Source organism: Papio anubis, chromosome 17 (genome assembly GCF_008728515.1).
Source record: "Papio anubis isolate 15944 chromosome 17, Panubis1.0, whole genome shotgun sequence".
Taxonomy (NCBI): Eukaryota; Metazoa; Chordata; class Mammalia; order Primates; family Cercopithecidae; genus Papio; species Papio anubis.
The window spans coordinates 50,312,712-50,332,616 of NC_044992.1; the positions used below are offsets into that span (position 1 = coordinate 50,312,712).

The following is a 19,905-nucleotide window of genomic DNA, read 5'->3' on the forward strand; positions in this document are numbered from 1 at the left end:
GGTTCACGCCCCACTGCCTCAGCCTCCCCGGACTCAGCTGGGACTGTGGCTTCCCGCCTCACCTCACTTCCCCGGCTAGTTTTTTTGTATTTTAATAGAGACGGGTTTCACCGCAGTTAGCCAGGATGGTCTCTCGATCTCCTGACCTTGTGATCCGGGCCTCACCTTGGCCTCCCAAAGTGCTGGGATTACAGGCTTGAGCCACCGCGACCGGCTATTTTTATTTTTGTACAGATGTGGTTTCGCTATATTGCCCAGTCTGGTCTCGAATTCCTAGCCTCAAGTGATCCTCCTGCCTTGGCATCCCAAAGTGCTGGGATTACAGGCATGAGCCATCACGCCTGGCCTTATCTTCATTTTTATAGAGTAGAGGCTTGTCCCAGAACACACAGTAATTAAGCAGTGAAGGTTATATTGGATCCAGAATTGGATTGTAGCAAAGCCCACAATCTTCCTTTTTTCTTTTTTGACAGTGAAACTAAGTCTGGGGAGAGGCACCCATAATCTTCCTACTAGAGAAAGTGAATATAGTAGGTAAGGTCAAGGAGACTCGGGTCCTTCTTTGCCGATATAGATGCTTCAAGTACCATATTGCACTCAACAAAACAATGACTCTATAGTTTGGAAGATGAGGCTGTCGAAAAGCTACCTCCACTGTACATAAGTACCTTTAAAACTCAGAATAGAGGCTCCCGCTCCTTCAGAATCTACAAATACTACATATACTCTAGTATAATGGATCACGGAGGCATCGCGCATTACTCCAGCAAATAGTACAATTGAACAATTCAGAGCAGGGGAAGAGAGGAAATTCCCTTATGATTGTACTGCAGAATATAGTACAGCAGAGTGACAAGCTAAGCTGTCTTGTGCTGTAGACTACACAATAATATAAATAATGCAGCGGAACTAGGTATGCAGAAATCAACCAAGATAGGGATTCAAATCTTTCTTTGTGCTAGAAAAAGAACACGTGTATAAAGGTTGTTAACTAAACTCAAAAGAAAATGAACTTGTATATGACTTGAAAAGACTGAGCGAACTAAAATACTGGCTAGGCATGACTCACACCTGTAATCCTAGCACTTTGGGATGTCGAGGTGGGCAGATGGGTTAAGCCCAAAGTTCAAGACCAGCCTGGGCAACATGGCGAAACCCCGTCTGTACAGAAAACACAACATTTAGCTTGACATGGTGGTGTGCACTTATAGTCCCAGCTACTTGGGAGGCTGAGGTGATAAGATCACTTGAGCCTGGGAGGTCAAGGCTACAGTAAGCCTCATGATCACACCACTGCACTCCAGCTCGGACAACAGAGTGAGACCCTGTCTCAAAAAAAAAAAAAAAAGTAGCTGTTGAAAAATTTAAGTTACATTTATGGCTCACTTTCTATCTCTTTGAACAATGTGATTCTAGATCTTCAAAAAAGTATTACAGGCTGGGTGTGGTGGCTCATGCCTATAATCCCAGCATTTTTGGAGGTGGAGGTGGGCAGATCACTTGAGGTCAGTTCAAGACCAGCTTGGTCAACATGCTGAAACACAGTCTCTACCAAAAGTACAAGGCTGGGCGTGGTGGCTAATGCCTGCAATCCCAGCACTTTGGGAGGCTGAGGTGGTCAGGAGTTTGAGACCAGCCTGGTCAACATGGTGAAACCTTGTCTCTACTAAAAATACAAAAATTAGCCGTGCATGGTGGTTCACACCTGTAAGCCCAGCTACTTGGGAGTCTGAGGCAGGAGCATCGCTTGAACCAGGGAGGCGGAGGCTGCAGTAAGCTGAGATTGTGCCACTGCACTCCAGCCTGGGCAACAGAACAAGATCCTATCTCAAAAAAAGAAAAAGAAAAAGAAAAAAAAAAAGTATTACACATTGCATCTTTTGCTTGGAAAGTTCAAACTAATGCATGAATGCCTTAAGAAATTTTTTCTAGATTGATATTATTATCTTTTTTTGTATGCTTCATAAAAGATTTTAGAACTGGCTGGGCAAGGTGGCTCATGCCTGTGAGCCACCTTGGGAGGCACTCTGGGAGGCCAAGGCAAGCAGATCACCTGAGGTCAGGAGTTCGGGACCAGCCTGGCCTACATAGTGAAACCCTGTCTCTACTAAAAATACAAATTAGCTGGGCATGGTGGGACATGCCTGTAGTCCCAGCTACTCAGGAGGCTGAGGCAGGAGACTCGCTTAAACCCAGGAGGTGGAGGTGGCAGGGAGCTGAGATCATGCCACTGCACTCTAGTCAGGGCGACACAGTGAGACTCCATCTCCAAAAAAACAAAAAACAAAACAAAACACCAGGCGCAGTGGCTCACGCTTGTAATCCCAGCACTTTAGTAGGCCGAGGCGGGCGGATCACAAGGTCAGGAGATCGAGACCATCCTGGCTAACACAGTGAAACTCTGTCTCTACCAAAAATACAAAAAAATTAGCCGGGCGTGGTGGCGGGCACCTGTAGTCCCAGCTACTCGGGAGGCTGAGGCAGGAGAATGAAAAGAACCCAGGAGGCAGATCTTGCAGTGAGCCAAGACTGCACCACTGCACTCCAGCCTGGGCGACAGAGCGAGACTGTCTCAAAACAAAACAAAACAAAAACCAAAAAACAAACAAACAAAAAAAGATTTCAGAACTTTAGGCTTGCTTGGGTCAAAAAAGTTGTTTTATTTTTAGCAATTAGAGTTTATCCATAGAAAATACAATTAATACAATCAAAGCATGGGGGTATCGCTCCCAGGCTCCCAGCTTTCTCATCATATAGATCAAAGTATTATTCAGATTATATTGATATTACAGAAGTAATATCATGAAAAAGTCGATCTAGCACATGGGCATTATACTGGACATTTTTTTTTTTTTGAGACTGAATCTTGCTCTGTTGCCCAGGCTAGAGTGCAGTGGCATGATCTCAACTCACTGAAGCCTCTGCCTCCCGGGTTCAAGCGATTCCTCTGCCTCAGCCTCCCAGGTAGCTGGGACGACAGGCGTGTGCCACCACGCCTGGCTAATTTTTGTATTGTTAGCAGAGATGGGGTTACCATATTGGCCAGGCTGGTCTCAAACTCCTGACAAGTGATCCGCCTGCCTTGGCCTCCCAAAGTGCTGGGATTACAGGCATGAGCTACCACGCCTGGCTTTGGACTTTTAATATAACATTCAAAACACAATTTAAAATATGGCTGGCCCATGTCTGCAAGAAACTTAAAAAATTAGCTGGGCAAATGCCATGTACCTGTAGTCCTAGCTACTTGGGGGGCTAAGATGAGAGGATTGCTTGAGCCCAGGAGTGCAAGGTAAAAGTGAACTATGATCACACCACTGAACTGCAGCCTGGGTGTCAGAGGGAGACACTGTCTCAAACAAACAAACATATATATGTATCACACATGTATATATAACATATTTCTATAATATATATGTATACACACATATACATCTATATGACTGGTTCTTTACTGATTATCACAATCTTCATTATTAGGGGTTTCAAGCTTCTCACTCTTCTCCAGTTGCCAACTCTAATCCTCTCAATCTCAACAGTTGTCTTTACCTCCTATGTCACTGGGCTCAAAGCACCTCAGCATCTTCCTGTAGAATTACTTTCCTTTTCCTTCATTACTGTTTATGAGTAATAATTAACTCTTTCTTACATCCATTTTCTATTTCCAATCCCTTCTGTCTCCTCTTGGACCTTCTCTTTCTTGCAAACATCTTCCCCATCTTTGAGGGCTTCTTCCTTTTCTAACACAACTCCTATACACATATGCAAAGTTAGTTTCTTTTTCATGGATGTAATCTATTTTCTTTTTCTTTTTTTTGAGATGGAGTCTCACTCTGTCGTCAGGGTGGAGTGCGGTGTCATGATCTTGGCTCAGGGCAACCTCTGCCTCCCAGGTTCAAGTGATTCCCCTTCCTCAGCCTACCAAATAGCTGGGACTACAGGTGCGTGCACTATGCCAGGCTAGTTTTTTTTGTGTTTTACTAGAGACAGGGTTTCACCATTTTGGCCAGGATGGTCTTGATTATCTGACCTTGTGATCCGCCCACCTCGACCTCCCAAAGTGCTGGGATTACAGGTGTGAGTCACCGCGCCCGGCCTCTATTTTCGTTTCTTTGTACATTTCTATAAGCCTATAATTTCTTTCTTCCACAAGTTCTCAAAGCAACTAATGTTCATAATTTAATCACTCTCTCTTTTTTTTTTTAAGAGACAGGGTCAGCCTGGCACAGTGGCTCACACCTGTAATCCCAACACTTTGGAAGGCCAAGGTGGCTGAGGTCAGGAGTAAGAGCAGCCTGGCCAACATGGTGAAACCCCATCTTGACTAAAAATACAAAAATTAGCCAGGTGTGGTGGCAGACACCTGTAATCCCAGCTACTTGAGAGGCTGAGGCAGGAGAATTGCTTGAACCCATAAGGCAGCGGTTGCAGTGAGCCGACATGGCGCCACTGCACTCCAGCCAGGGCAATAGAGTGAAACACCGTCTCAAAAAAAAAAAAAAGAAAAAAAAAGACAGGGTCTCACTCTGTCATCTAGGCTGGAGTGTAGTGGTGTGATCATAGCTCACTATAGCTTCGAACTCCTGGCCTCGAGTAATCCTCCTGCCTTGGCCTCCTAGAGTGCTGGGGTTATAGGCAGGAGCTACCACACTGGACCCTTAATCTTTTCTTAAGTCACTGTAATAATATAGTATGTTCAGCATTTGTTACTCAAGGTGACAAGAAAACATACAGTTCATTCCAGAAAGATTCTCATCCAGAGAAATTGAAAGCCCCAGCACTTATAAGGTTAATCTTTAGCTATCTATAGTAAATACTAGGACTTTTTTTTTTTTTTTGAGTTTCCCTCTTGTCACCCAGTCTGGAATGCAGTGGCATGATCTCAGCTCACTGCAACATCCACCCTCAGGGTTCAAGAGATTCTCCTGCCTCAGCCTCCTGAGTAGCTGCGATTACAGGCATGCGCCACCACGCCCAGGTACTTTTGTATTTTTAGTAAAGACGAGGTTTCACCAAGTTGACCAGGCTGGTCTCGAACTCCTGACCTCAAGTGATCCACCTGCCTCAGCCTCCAAAAGTGCTGGGATTACAGGCCTCAGCCATTGCACCTGGCCAATAATGGGACTTTTAAACTTCATTTTTCCCCCAGGCTGGAGTACAGTGGCATGATCTCAGCTCACTGCAACCTCCATCTCCCGGGTTGAAGTGATTCTCCTGCCTCAGCCTCCCGAGTAGCTGGGACTACAGGTGCGCACCACCATGCCTGGCTAATTTTTGTATTTTTAGTAGAGATGGGGTTTCACCATGTTCATGTTAGCCAGGTTGGTGTCGAACTCCTGACTTCAAGTGATCTGTCCACCTCAACCCCCCAAAGTGCTGGGATTACAGGCTGGAGCCACCACGCCTGGCCTTCTTTTTCGGAAGTACTGACCTGTGAAGAAATTGGTCCTACACCATAGGCAGTTTGAGAAGTACTGCTGTAGAGGCCACAAAATTATTAAACTAAAAATTATTTGCTTTTTTTTTTTTTAGACGGAGTCTCATTCTGTTGCCCAGGCTGGAGTGCAGTGTGCATTGGTGCGAGCTTGGCTCTTGGCTCACTGCAACCTCCGCGTCCCGGGTTCAAGCGATTCTTCTGTCTCGGCCTCCCAAGTAGCTAGGATTACAGGGCTGCACCACCATGCCCTGCTAATTTTTGTATTTGCAGTAGAGACAGGGTTTCACCATGTTGGTCAGGCTGGTCTTGAACTCTTGACGTCATAATCCGCCTGCCTCGGCCTCCCAGAGTGCTGGGATTACAGTCGTGAGCCACCGTGCCAGGCTATACTAAAAATTCCTGAAGTAGAGAGATAAAGCTGTGTTGTTTTGGCACATGTCCAGGGACCAGGGGCTGCGGAATCAGATGGAAACTGCTGGGAACAGATTTAGGCCAGTGGCATGACATGGCACAGGGAAAAGACAGTGAAAATGAGCTTCTGAATTCTTACTGGGACAGAAGAATGGGAAGAAAAAGACAGAATTCAGAGGAAGGCACCAGCCAGCTGGCAGACTTGTGTTCACAGGGTCTCTCTCCAAAGGGAACAGGTTTCCTTCAGCTTCAGCCAGCCCTCATTATCCTTAGAGAAGCAGCTGTTCCCTTTTTTAGCTTATGGAAACATCCTAATAATCTGATGAAAATTATGGACTACCTTCCCAGAAAAATGTACATGGCCATAGTTTTTAACACAATTTAAATATAATTCTAGGAAATCCATAAGGACTATTCATAAACCCCAAGTTAAGAACTCTGGAATTCAAAAATTCCTCAAAGGATACATAAGAAATTGATCATTGTGGTTGTCTGGGCAGGGAACAGGGAGGCAGGGATTATAGGGTAAGAGGGAAATATACTTTGCATCATATACCTTTTTGTGCCAATAAACTTTTTACCAAGTACATAGTTTGTACCTGCTATCAGATAATGTACCAGGTACATAAATACTTAAAAATAAATTAGTTGACATTTAAGGTAAGCTGTGAGTCATAGCTTAACATAAAGAAAAGGAGAAAGCCCACTTATTCTACTAAATTACCTACTCTACTTTTTCTGAAATTCTTTTATTAAGAAACAAACATTTTCATTTCAAAGGGCAAGATAATCAAATACGTAAATATAACTTGAATCACCACTATAAATGAATTTCGGCCTAAATAGATACTAGTCTCAGGTCCTTTACTGTCTTCGCAAGGATTATGAAGCAGGCAAACACTGACCCTTAAAAGGGGGAATGCATAAAGATATGCAGAATGAACAGAAAGGAGAAACTGAGAAGGCTCAAACACAATTTGCTTATTTCACAACTGCTTACAGTTTGCTTTCACTGGTGGACACAAAAAATACAAAACACTGTTCAAAATGATATTACATCCTAATAGATAATATATGTCAATCGGGTGTCGTGGTTCACGCCTGTAATCCCAGAGCTTTGGGAGGCCGAGGAGGGTGGATCATAAGGTCAGGAGTTCGAGACCAGCCTGGCCAATATGGTGAAAGCCCATCTCTACTAAAAGTACAAAAATTAGCCAAGTGTGGTGGCGGGCACCTGTAGTCCCAGCTACTCGGGAGGCTGAGGTAGAACTGCTTGAACTTGGGGGCTAGAGGTTGCAGTGAGCCAAGATTGTGCCACTGCATTTTAGCCTGGGTGACAGAGCGAGACTTTGTCTCAAAAAAAAAAAAAAAAAAGATAATCTATGTCAAAACTTTACCAGGAACTATGATTACAACCAACTTTTGATGACTGTATACTGAGAAAGAATGAAATAGAGTTGGATTTTTCATTCTCACTTAATTGAAGAAACTAAAGCTCCTGTAAAGTTCAGTGTTCCCTGGGTTATGAAGGACAAAAACAAAAGCTAATAATGGAGCCACATAACACATTCAAACTTACCTGCAAAATATGTGGTCACACTTTGTGGAGACAGGTTCCTTGATCAACTCCAGACTAGTAAGGAAGGGAGGAAAAAAAAGAAAATAAATGAGACTCAATAATTTATTTAAAAATAAAGATATTCTTCATGAATAAGTTCAACTTTGAGCTGTTATTACTGAGTCAACATAAGGGTTCAAGTTCATTCAATATTTATTAAATGTCTGCTGTGCCAGGAACTAAGAATACAGCAGAGAATATGATCCTTACCTTCAGTGAGCTTTCAGACATCAAAACAGAATTATATCGATCCCTTCAATACTCTATACTATCATCAGCATTTAAAAGATTACGTGATAATAGTTGGTACAAATTCATTTTCAGTGATATATTTTTCTGCACTATCACTGTGGGTGCCCATCTCAAATCTTAACTCTAAGCTCCATAAAGACAAAATTTTCTGCTTATATTTCTTTTGAATTCCTTCCTAGCCCTTTTTTTTAAATTTTACTGTAAATGCCTTTTTAAATCAATATGGAAAATTTTAAGTATTTCAAAATTTCAAGTAAATAAAATAATAAAATGGACTATATGGACCATCACCCTGTTTCAACAATCATCAACTCACGGCCAAGTTGTTTCATCCATATCCACCCCTACCCCAGATTATTTTAATTATTATTACTTTTAAGATGAGGTCTCACTCTGTCACCTAGGCTGGAGTGCACTGGTGCAAATACAGCTCACTGCAGCCTTGAACTCCTGGGCTCAAGCAATCCTCCCAGCACTGGGTTTACAGGCAAGAGCCAACACACTCAATCCAAGTGTCTTCTTTGTTTTGAGATGGAGTTTCGCTTTTGTAGCCCAGACTGGAATGCAATGGTACGATCTCGGCCCACTGCAACCTCTGCCTCCCGGGTTCAAGTGATTCTCCTGCCTCAGCCTCCCAAGTAGTTGGAACTACAGGCATGCGCCACAACACCAAGCTAATTTTTTGTATTTTTAGTAGAGATGGGGTTTCACCATGTTGGCCAGGCTGGTCTCTAACTCCTGACCTCAGGTGATCCACCTGCCTTGGCCTCCTAAAGTGCTGGGATTACAGGCGTGAGCCACCATGCCCAGTCCCGAGTGTCTTCTAATCTACAGGTGTCCCATACTTTTCCTCCCTTAACATTTATTTTTAAAATTAGGTCATTTGACTTGTGGAGTTTATCACATTCTGGATTTTGCTGATTGTATAACCCCATGGTGAGGTTTAACTTGTATCTCTAGCCTTATTTCCTGTAAACTAGACTTATACACTTAATCAAATTCAGGTTCAACTTTTTGGCAAGAAGACTTTACAGATGATACTGTGTACTCTTATTAGATCACTTCAGAAGAGGCATGGTGTTTGGTTTGTGATTACTTTGTAAAAACAGTGTAAAAAGTACTCACCAAAGGAAATTTAGAAAATAATAAACTTAAGGCCAGGCCTGGTCTCATGCCTGTAATCCTAGCACTTTGGGAGGCTGAGGTGGGTGGATTACCTGAGCTCAAGAGTTCCAGATCATCCTGGGCAACATGGTGCAACCCCGTCTACACTAAAAATACAAAAATTAGGCATGGTGGGGCATGCCTGTGGTCCCAGCTACTTTGGAGGCTAAGGTAGAAGGATCACTTGAATCCCAGAGGTGGAGGTTGCAGAGTGAGCCAATATCGCGCCACTGCACTCCAGCCTAGGTGACAGAGGAAGACTCTGTCTCAAAAAAAAAAAGAAAAAGAAAATAAGGCCAGATGCAGGGGCTCATTCTTGTAATCCCAGCACTTTGGGAGGCTGAGGAGGGCGGATCACAAGGTCAGGATTTCGAGACCAGCCTGGTCAACACAGTGAAACCCTGTCTCTACTAAAAATACAAAAATTAACTGGGCAGGGTGGCAGGCACCTGTAATCCTAGCTACTTGGGAGGCTGAGGCAGGAGAATCGCTTGAACCCGGGAGGTGCAGGTTACAGTGAGCCAAGATCGCACCACTGCACGCCAGCCTGGACAATAGAGCTAGACTCTGTCTCAAAATAATAATAAATTAATAATAATAAGCTTAAAAAATTAAAACTTTAGAAAATACATCACCCAAGTTCCCATCCCTACCTGTCTATCCACAAAACCAAGGCCTTCCTGAGATTAATTCATTTATTATACTAATACAACAAGTGTTTATTAAGTATCTACTACTATACTCAAGTACTATTTTAGGAGATAGAAATACAGCAGTTTACAAAATAAAGCCTGCTCTCATAGAGCTCACATTCTAGTGTGGTAGACAGTTGATGCAGAATTAAAGAATACATGGGAATAAGTATATTAAAGAGAAAAATTAAGCAGGGTAAGGGGAAACAGGTAGTTCAATATGTATGTGGGGGTGAGATGTACATGGAGGGAGTCAGGAAAGTGTCACTGAGGTGAGACTAGAGAACAGCTTAATAATGTAAAGAAACACACTATGCAACAATTAGGGGGAGAGCATTCCAGGAAAGAGGGAGCAGAGAAGGCAATCCCTAAGCAGGACCATGCCTATGTATGCAGGACATCAGATAGGTCAAGGTGCTAAAATATAATAATCCAGCGGGATATTGTAGGGAAAGACCATCAGAGAGGTAGTTGGTAACTTCTGGTAGGAACCTGCAGGCTATTTTAAATCTTCAGCTTTGGCCAGGCGCGGTGGCTCAAGCCTGTAATCCCAGCACTTTGGGAGGCCGAGACGGGCGGATCACGAGATCAGGAGATCGAGACCATCCTGGCTAACACAGTGAAACCCCGTCTCTACTAAAAAATACAAAAAACTAGCCGGGCGAGGTGGTGGGCGCCTGTAGTCCCAGCTACTCGGGAGGCTGAGGCAGGAGAATGGCGTAAACCCGGGAGGCGGAGCTTGCAGTGAGCTGAGATCCGGCCACTGCACTCCAGCCTGGGCGACAGAGTAAGACTCCGTCTCAAAGAAAAAAAAATCTTCAGCTTTATTCTGGTCTTTTTCTTTTTTTTTTTTCTGACAGAGTCTCATTTTCTCTCCCAGGCTGGAGTGCAGTGGCTCGATCTCGGCTCTCTGTGACCTCCGTCTCATGGGTTCAAATGATTCTCCTGCCTCAGCCTCCCGAGTAGCTGGGACTGCAGGCACACACCACCATGCCTCGGCCTCCCAAAGTACTGGGATTACAGGAGTGAGCCACCATGCCCGGCCATTTTTAAAATCTTTAATGTTACGGGAGGCTGAGGCAGGAGAATGGCGTGAACCCAGGATGCGGAGCTTGCAGTGAGTGGAGATCACGCCACTGCACTCCAGCCTGGGTGACAGAGCAACACTCTGTCTCAAAAAAAAAAAAAAAAAAAAAAAAAATTTAATGTTAATTAATTTTTGTAGAGACAGGATCTCACTGTGTTGCCCATGCTGGTCTTGAATGCGTGGCCTCAAGCAATCTTCCTGCTTCGGCTTCCCAAAGTGCTGGGATTACAAGCGTGAGCTACTGTACCTGGTCTTTAGCTTTCTTCTGAATGTGAATCTTTTTTTTTGGGTGGGGTGGGGAGATGGAGTCTCACTCACTCTACGGCTCAGGCTGGAGTTCAGTGATGCGGTCTCGGCTCACTGCAACCTCTGCCTCTCCGATTGAAGTGATTCTTGTGCCTCAGCCTTCGGGACTACAGGCGCGTGCTGCTACGCTCAGCTAATTTTTTTGTATTTTTGGTAGGGAAAGGGTTTCACCATGTTGCCCAGGCTGGTCTTGAAGTCCTGACCTCAAGTGATCCACCTGCCTCGGCTGGGATTACAGGCATGAGCCACTACACTTAGCCCTAAATGTAAACTTTTGAAACGAACTTCTTGGGTAAAGTCCAGGCAGGACATCAAAGAACAAGTAACCTGGTAGTGTGACAAGAATGTGGTTATTTTCATTAAATATTTAACTTTTTAGAAAAGGATCACAAGGGCCAGGTGCAGTGGCTCACGCTGTAATCCCAGCACTTTGGGAGGCCGAGGCGGGTCAGCCTGTGCGACAGAGACTCCATCTCAAAAAAATTTAAAAAAAAAGAAAAGGATCACAAGAAAAGCTCGGGGACAGTAATCTTATTGTAAAGGGTTTAGTAATACAATTCTTGTAATCATGTAATTTCCGATGCAGCACAGGGCAGTGAAAACAAAAACACTGAACTAAGTCAGAAGGCTGGGTTTCTACTACCAGTTGTGTATATAAGCAGAGCCACCTTGAGCTAACCACTCTACCTAAACCGCAGTTTCCTTCTCTGTCATTCACCCTGCCAGTCTCCTTGGGCTATTGCAAGAACAAAATAAAATGCCACTTGGGAAAATGCTTCAAAACCTGAGATGACTTGTACCAATGTTGGTGTTATTACTGGGACCAAATGTGACTTTAAAAAGAAAAACAACCTTGACAAAGAAAACTGATTTGTTACTAAATCCCTATTTCTGAGATAAGCTACATTTCAAAGAAATTCTCCCTAAAAGAAAAATTGGATTCAGTTATCATACCAGATGGCTTTCATTCTCACCACTGACTCAATTCTGAAATAATTATATTTCAGTATGGTAATTATAATCTAAACTATATAAACACACCGTAAACACAAACTTTGAACAGATGAAAACTCCAATATGTAAAAAGGTAATGAATGCCCAAGGAAGACTGTGAAAAGGGAATACGAAAAAAATTAAAATGTTCCTCTTCTAGGTCCCGATGAGAGTAAATGTTTACTATAAAAATGATTCAAATATTTTAAGCACTTTTCAAACCAGGCAATATTTTAGGCCTACTGTATATTTGCATTTTGAGCTTCCAATACGGATAAGTGACTGGAAAAAGCAGCTAGGTTTAGGTTGAAAAACAACAACCCACTGGTGTACACATTTTAGCAAATTCTTCTGAAAGTCAAAAATGTTATAGTCATAGGTAAAAAGTTACAGAGAACTACCAATTATCGGAAACAGCTGCCAATACTGACTTAGAGGCCAGCAGAAGGAATTTTAGTTCAAGAAACCTAAAGGAGGATGAAATCCTTACTTACCCTATAGCTATCACAAATAACACTGTTTCCAGTCATGATCAGGAATCACATATTAAGACATAACTGCAAATTGTGCTATACTGGGTACTGTATTAAAAGGAAGTGAAATATGATCCCCATTCTAGAGCTTTCCATACATATGAGTCTAAAAAACCATTAAAAATTAATCTAGGCCAGGTGTGGTGGTTCACATCTGTAATCCCAGCACTTTGGGAGGCCGAGGCAGGCGAATCATGAGGTCAGGAGTTCGAGACCAGCCTGACCAACATGGTGAAACCATATCTCTACTAAGAATACAAAATTAGCCAGGCATGGTGGCATGCGCCTGTAATCCCAGCTACTCAGGAGGCTGAGGTAGGAGAAGCACTAGAATCTGGGACGCAGAGGTTGCAGTGAACCAAGACGGCGCCACTGTACTCCAGACTGGGCAACAAGAGCTAAACTCCGTCTAAAAAAAAAAAAAAGTCATCTAACAGAAAACAGGAAAAAAGCAATGAAAAACTAGAAAACATACAATAGCTGACTGAAAATAAAAATTTAGCATTAACTTTCATTCTTACATCTTTAATTTTTATGTATCTGAGTTTTTAATTCATGGTTTAATTTGCCAGAATGAGAAAGAACATCCTATTTTTATGACTCTGTTCCATAGAAATGTAAAGAGAAAGGGATCCAAATGCCACACTATTGAGGATTTTTTTTATCACTCTGATTGTCATGAGTAAGTTTTGTGCTTTTTCAAAAGCAGTTTTTTCCTACAATGTCATTTCCTGCTTCTCTGGCTGTAATTTTCAATAAATTGATAAATTGTAAATCTTGTTTTCCTCTTATTTTTGTTTAGCTAAAATGTTGAAGGGCAAGGGAGAGGATGGTTATTTATAAATCTTGTTATCTCTCTGAAAACACAACTTGCATTTTCCTTAATCTGATTGACATGACTCCAAATATGAAAAACAATTTTCATAAAGCACAAAAGAAAATTTCCTTGAATTTACCCTTTTTTATTGTGGGTAACAGGCAATAGGTACACATTTTCAACTTATTTTTTGAATGTTACTCACTACTAATGACCATATTTTAAAAAGTTAATCGAAGAACTAATGTAGTTTAGTTTATTATTTAATTTATTCAACAAATGTTTATTGAGTGGCAACTAGGTCCCAAGTACTGTTCTAACTACTGAAGATACAGATGTACATAAACAAAACAAAAATCTCTGCTGCCATCCTGGAGTTTACGTTCTGTGGTACTCGAAATAAAGGATGGATACATTACATAGAATGTCAGCTAGTCATAAATGTTATGGAGAAACAGCAGGAATGGAGGATAAAGTGTGTCTTGAGGGTGTTGTAATTTTAAATAGCGCTGTCTGGAAATGAAAAGGTGGTATTTCAATCAAGATTTTCAGACTATGGCTGGGTGCAGAGGCTCACACCTATAATCCCAGCACTTTGAGAGGCCAAGGTGGGTAGATCACTTGAGGTCAGGAGTTTGAGACCAGCGTGACCAACATGGCAAAACCCTATCTCTACAAAAAAAAATACAAAAGTTGGGTATGGTGGTGCACACCTGTAGTCCCTGCTACTCTGGAGGGCTAGGGTGGGAGAATCGCTTGAGCCTGGCGAGGTTGAGGCTGCAGTGAGCTGTGATAGCACCAGAGATCCTGTATAAAAAAACCTCTGCATTCCATTGTATGTAAATTATACCTCAATTCAAAAGCAAAATGTGAATAGTATAGTCCCCTTTTCCTTTTATAGACCAAGAAAAACAAAAGCTCACTCCAAGAGTCAGACTTGCTAAAGGCTTTGATGACTTGCAGTATTCTTATTTAAATGTACAGAGCCAGTTTCAGAGGAAGGTTCTTTCAAAGACTTACCCCCTAAACGACACCAATCATCCATGGTTGTTTGTTTGTTTGTTTGTTTGTTTTTTGAGACAGAGTCTCACTCTGTCATTCAGGCTGGAGTGGCAGGCTGGAGTGCAGTTCTGAGATCTTGGCTCACTGCAAGCTCCACCTCCAGGTTTATGCCATTCTCCTGCCTCAGCCTCCCGAGTAGCTGGGACTACAGGCGCCCGCCACGATGCCTGGCTAATTTTTTGTATTTTTAGTAGAGACGGGGTTTCACCACGTTAGCCAGGATGGTCTCGATCTCCTGACCTTGTGATCTGCCCACCTTGGCCTCCCAAAGTGCTGGGATTACAGGCATGGGCCACCGCACCCGGCCGATTATTTATTATTTATTTTTATTTTTGAGATGGAGTTTGGCTCTGTCGCCAGGCTAGAGTTCAGTGGTACGATATTGGCTCACTGCAACATCTGCCTCCCGGTTCAAGTGATTCTCCTGCCTCAGCCTCATGAGTAGCTGGGATTACAGGCATGCGTGGCTACACCCAGCTGATTTTTCTATTTTTAGCAGAGAAGGGGTTTCACCATGTTGGCTAGGATGGTCTCGATCTCCCGACTTCATGATTCTCCCACCTCGGCCTCCCAAAGTGCTGGGATTACAGGCATGAGCCACTGCCCACGGCCTCATTCATGATTTATTTTGCCACTTCAAGTGATGAAGCTGGTTTTAGAGCTAGAAGAAAACCAAAATGCCAGTTAATCTAAACTAGATTTCTGCCCCAGTGCAGAACCAATCAAGACAGGGTCCCTGTCTTTCCCGGACCACAGGATTTGTTTTGAAGAGGAGAGGAGTGGGAGAGGAAGAGTGGATGGAGAACAACGAGTCATTTTCTACATTTTTAAAGTTCTTCAGTTAGGAAAATCAGCAATTACAATAGCCTAATCTTACTAGACATGACTTTTCCTCCCTACTATGTAAGGTCAATTCTGTTCATTTGCATAGGAGATAATCTATAGGAATCTCAAATTAATACCCTCTTGTGGTGACTTACCAGATTGGACACTCTAAGATTTTCTGCATTAAGGACATTTTGTACTTCTTAAACGCGAACAGCAGGTAAATCTATCTCTTTCTGTTCCAATGAACTTTAACACATTAGAAAAACATGTATCTTTTTAAAAGGTTTATAAAATGACAACTTCATTTTATCATTTTAAAATAAGGTAAATAGGGCTGGGCGTGGTGGCTCACGCCTGTAATCACAGCACTTTGGGAGGCTGAGACGGGCAGATGACCTGAGGTCGGGAGTTCAAGACCAGCCTGACCAACATGAAGAACCCTCGTTTCTACTAAAAATACAAAAACACGAGCCAGGCATGGTGGTGCATGCCTGCAATCCCAGCTACTTGGGAGGCTAAGGCAGGAGAATCGCTTGAACCCACGAGTCAGAGGTTGCGGCGAGCCCAAATCACGCCATTACACTCCAGCCTGGGCAACAAGTGAGAAACTCCGTCTCAAAAATAAATAAAATAAAATAAATTTAAGATTTGAAGGTTTCAGAATACAAAATCCTTTATTTTTAAAGGTTCTAGAAGTTGCTTTTTGTAATCAGACAACATAAACTCTGTATTTTTTCACATACCGCTTCCAACTCTTTGGGTCTTTTCCTTTCTCCGAGAAAGAGAAAGCTACAGGGGAGTAACTGACCGGGTAAGTGGTGGTTTGCCTTAGCTTTCTCCAATGCTTCTGGCTGTTTTCTTTCTCATGCATAAAACTGAAACCAACACCAATCAACACCTCCCCGCCCCTAACCCTTCCCAGTGACCTGCTCTCATCTCAGGATCCTCCTCAAGCACATCCCTGTCGGCAGCATCTGTTACTACTGACGCTCCTCTACTTCCCTCTTGCTATTCCCTCAATAGTGCAAATGGATACAGTTCTTAAGTTCTCCCTCCCACAAAATCCTGTCTCCTCCCCTTCCCACACATATTCCTGGCACCTCTTCTTCCGCAAGGGCCCATCCTCTCATAAATACTAGCCGGTGTTTGTTTGTTTGTTTTTGAGACAGAGTGTCGTTCTGTCCCCGAGGCTGGAGTGCAATGGCGCGATCTCGGCTCACCGCAACCTCCGCTTCCCGGGTTCAAGCGATTCTCCTGCCTCAGCCTCCTGAGTAGCTGGCGCGCACCACCACGCCCGGGTAATTTTTGTATTTTTAGTAGAGACGGGGTTTCACCATGTTGGTCAGGCTGGTCTCGAACTCCTGACCTCGTGATCCGTCTGCCTTGGCCTCTCAAAGTGCTGGGATTACAGGCATGAGCCACCGTCCCTGGCAACCAGCTGATGTTCTTATACACATGGTGTCCCCCTCAAGGCACATTTCAGTTCCTATCACGAGGATTCCCCCTCGGACACACGGTGCCCCCTACCTGATCCTTAGTGCTTCCCTCGCGACCTACAAATTGCCCCCTTCCCCAGGGGGTTCACAACTCCTTACGCTTCTCAGGTTCCGCGTCCCCCACCCCGCCTAAAGAATACCCATCTGCCCGCTTCGGAAGTTCACTCTCCCCCGCCTGTTCCCCGGAGCATCCCTTGGGCCCCTGTCCCTTTTCCGGGGCTCTTCTGCCTTTACCCGGAGCAGAGGGTGCAGGCCTCCTGAGCCCAGGGGCCCAGTTATCTGAGAAACCCCACGGCCCGTCCCCCGTCCAGAAAGTCTCAGCGAGCTCACGCCGCTCAGTCACGTTTTTGTTTTTCCTACATTGCAGATGAGGCTCCCAGTGTTGACGTTGGCCAGGGGCTTTGCAAACAAGCCAGGCCAAAAATGTTCAACATTTACACCGGCTGCTTAAATGAGGGCATTGATCTTACTCTCCGTGACGGTCACCTCATCGTCGGGCAGAATGAAGGCAGAGTAGATGCAGGCGAGCTCGGAGACGTAGGCCATGGCGCGGGCGAGTGTGGGGCTGGGGCCGCCAGACGGGGTGCTAGTTGCCGGAAGAGGTGAGGGCCTCACCCCAACACGGCCTTAACTTCCTCGGAAGGACCGAGCACCTTGGCGGCAGCGAGGAAAGGGGTTCCACAGTTTTAATTTACCTGTAATTCCCACGCTTTACCGTTGCCACGGAAACCGCTGAGCAACAGCCTCTCAGAATAGGAAATCAAGACACAGAGGAAGGGAGGGACAGAAAGAGCCTATCGTCTCTCGGGGCTCTGGATTGGCCACCCAGTCTGCCCCGGGTGACGTAAAAAGAAAGAGACGGAAGAGGAAGAATTCTACCTGAGTTTGCCATAAAGCGCCCGCCCTCTCGCCTTTACGCTTCCAGTTGCGACTTATTACGTCACAGTAATCGCTGTACAAAGATCAGAATCGCTACCCGAGGCCTGAATATGAGTGTAAGATAGTGTCCAAAGCAGTCGTAGGAAGAGGTCCCATTCCCCTACTCTTTCCGCCCTAATGGAGGTCTCCAGTTTAGGTAAATAAAAGGATTGTTGGGGGGTGGAGGGAAAGAACTACTACTTCCAGCATGCGTTGCGGAATGAAAGGCCTTCGCCAGGCTGTTCCTTGGAAATTGTAGTCTTATGGAGAGGAACATCCAATACCGAAGCGGGCACAATTCTCACGGAAATCCAGGGGATAGATTGGAGACCTCCGCGCGCTTATACATGTCAACAGTTTTGGATTGGAGTGTTGTTATGTTTTCGTATCTTGAGAGCAGAGACTAGGCCAAAAAGATACCGACAACTCCTAGGAAGACTACAATTCCCATCCAGCCCCACGAGTCTTGGGCAAGTCGTCCTGTAAGGTCAGTGACCTGCGGGGGACGCAGTAGGCGCCGAATTTGCCTAGAGAAGGGGAAATCCGCTCTGGCTCACGTCTGCGCACTCGTAGTTCCGCCCCTCGGCCCCAATGTTTGTTATTGTTGTTCGGCTTCAGGTTTCTTCTGCCCCGCCCCGTCGACAGAATCTCCACCAATCAATGGGGTGGTCGTTTTGAGGGACAAGCGGTAAGAGCCAATCATCTTGGGGAAAACTCGGCGAAACAGGGGACTAGTTACTGTCTTTATCCGCCATGTTAGATTCACCCCACAGGGATAGCGGCAGAGTTGGCAGCGGACGGTCCTTGCGTTGGCCTACGGCAGGCGCCCCCCGGGGGCGGGAAGCTGGTAAGGAAGCGGCTGCGGTTACTTAGGGGTGGGGTCACGTCACACTGAGAGGGTTTGGGGAAGTTCAAGGGAGGAATCCTGCAAAGAAGAGGGGCGACTTTTTCCGTGTCTCGGGACAGTTAATGTTTTTAGTGACAGGATGAGAGAGCCCTTCGTGTTCAGAGGGACCGAGTGGGCGAAAAGCGCCGGAGAGTTGGAGAGTCCGTGGTTCAGAACATCGGCTTCTACCGATGGAAGGCCGCGACTCCCCAGTGGAATGAGGGCCTGGGCAAAGAAAATGAGAGAGAGTCGGGGTGGTGACACTGTCTTGGGAACATTGAGTGCTAGGAAACGATAGCTGGAAGACTAGGATGAACTCTGCAAGTAAAAAAAAATGACACTACTTACACATCCTTTTCATTCCATCCTCCTTTTTTCGAGACCTTAAAGAGATCTCCTTGGTTAGGGACCTTCGGTTTTGGAAAGGCACTGTTTTTCCTTTTTGTCAAACACCCAGCTTTTAGAGCACACTTTTTTTTTTTGAGACACAGTCTCGCTTTCTCAAAGAAAGACCAGCCCAGGCTGGTCGTGAACTCCTGAGCTCAAGCGATCCTCCTGCCTCGGCCTTCCAAAGTGCTGGTATTACAGGCATGAGCCACCACTCCCAGCCTCAGATCACACATTTTAAAGCTTGGATAACTTGGCTTGTACAGGCCTCTGGTGGAGACAGAAATCAAAGCTCAGGTTGCCAGGTCTGTTTCATTAAAGGGATTTTGTTGAGGGTGAAAAAAAAAATCGACGTGGAGGAAAAGTTAACTCGTGCCAAGCAAAGGTGAGTCAGTGGCGTGGACTTACAATAATGCCAGTTATGAAAGCTGAAGGCCTAGGACCCAGCTATCTGACTATACTGGCTTTAGACCTAAGGGTGAGATAGGGTTAACCATAGCTTTGGTGTTTACACACGTTCAAGATTAACGCTCTTGCTGAAAGAATTTTTTTACATGTCAGCGGAAGAGAGTTCCTTATGAAGACCTGGATATGATCCAGCTAAGCTAGAATCTCTGACTTCCTGTTTTCTCTTAGTTGGCCCACTAGCTGGAGGAGCTCCAGAGTATCTAAATTGATTTCCAATTGTGTAATTTGAGAAAAAGGGAGGAAGATTCATTTCCTTCACAAGCAGGGAAGTGTGTTTCTTGAAGCTGGAAAGTGATGTTTCAGAATATCCACTTCTGGCAGACAGAGTTACTTCATTTCCCTCATTTTTTGCCTAAGGTCCTGGGGAATTGACAAAGGTTCTGTTCAAATTTTAAAGACCCCAATAATTACATGTCATATGAATGAATACTAGATGTCAGCAGGATTGTTGTTAAGAGACTAGTATTATTTTGCTGGTGAACTTGGTTCTTGGTAGAAACAAAGAATGGAGAAAATTGGGGGATAATTGTCTTAGGGTTTCAAAAAAGTGCCT

General features: G+C 44.4%; 2 protein-coding genes across 18 annotated transcripts in view; one reads left to right on the plus strand and one right to left on the minus strand.

The window, feature by feature from the left end:
- Positions 1–15,559, minus strand: part of BRCA1 (BRCA1 DNA repair associated) — an 82,518-nt gene extending 66,959 nt beyond the window's left edge. For 3 of the 7 annotated variants that reach the window (XM_031656948.1, XM_031656949.1, XM_031656947.1), the window contains exons 1-2: positions 15,350–15,558; positions 7,425–7,478 (exon numbers count right to left, since the gene is read on the minus strand). In XM_031656948.1, the coding sequence (XP_031512808.1) occupies positions 7,425–7,478; positions 15,350–15,387 (92 nt within the window). In that variant the 5' untranslated portion in view covers positions 15,388–15,558. 7 annotated transcript variants of the gene reach the window in all.
- A 1,359-nt stretch (positions 15,560–16,918) lies between these two features.
- Positions 16,919–19,905, plus strand: part of NBR1 (NBR1 autophagy cargo receptor) — a 40,749-nt gene continuing 37,762 nt past the window's right edge. For 8 of the 11 annotated variants that reach the window (XR_004179286.1, XM_031657097.1, XM_031657098.1 and 5 more), the window contains exons 1-2: positions 16,919–18,098; positions 18,230–18,458. The gene's annotated coding sequence lies outside the window, so the exon portion shown is untranslated. The remainder of the gene's footprint in view (positions 18,099–18,229; positions 18,459–19,905) is intronic. The other 3 variants (XM_009190728.4, XM_031657096.1, XM_009190729.4) reach the window with 3 other exon arrangements.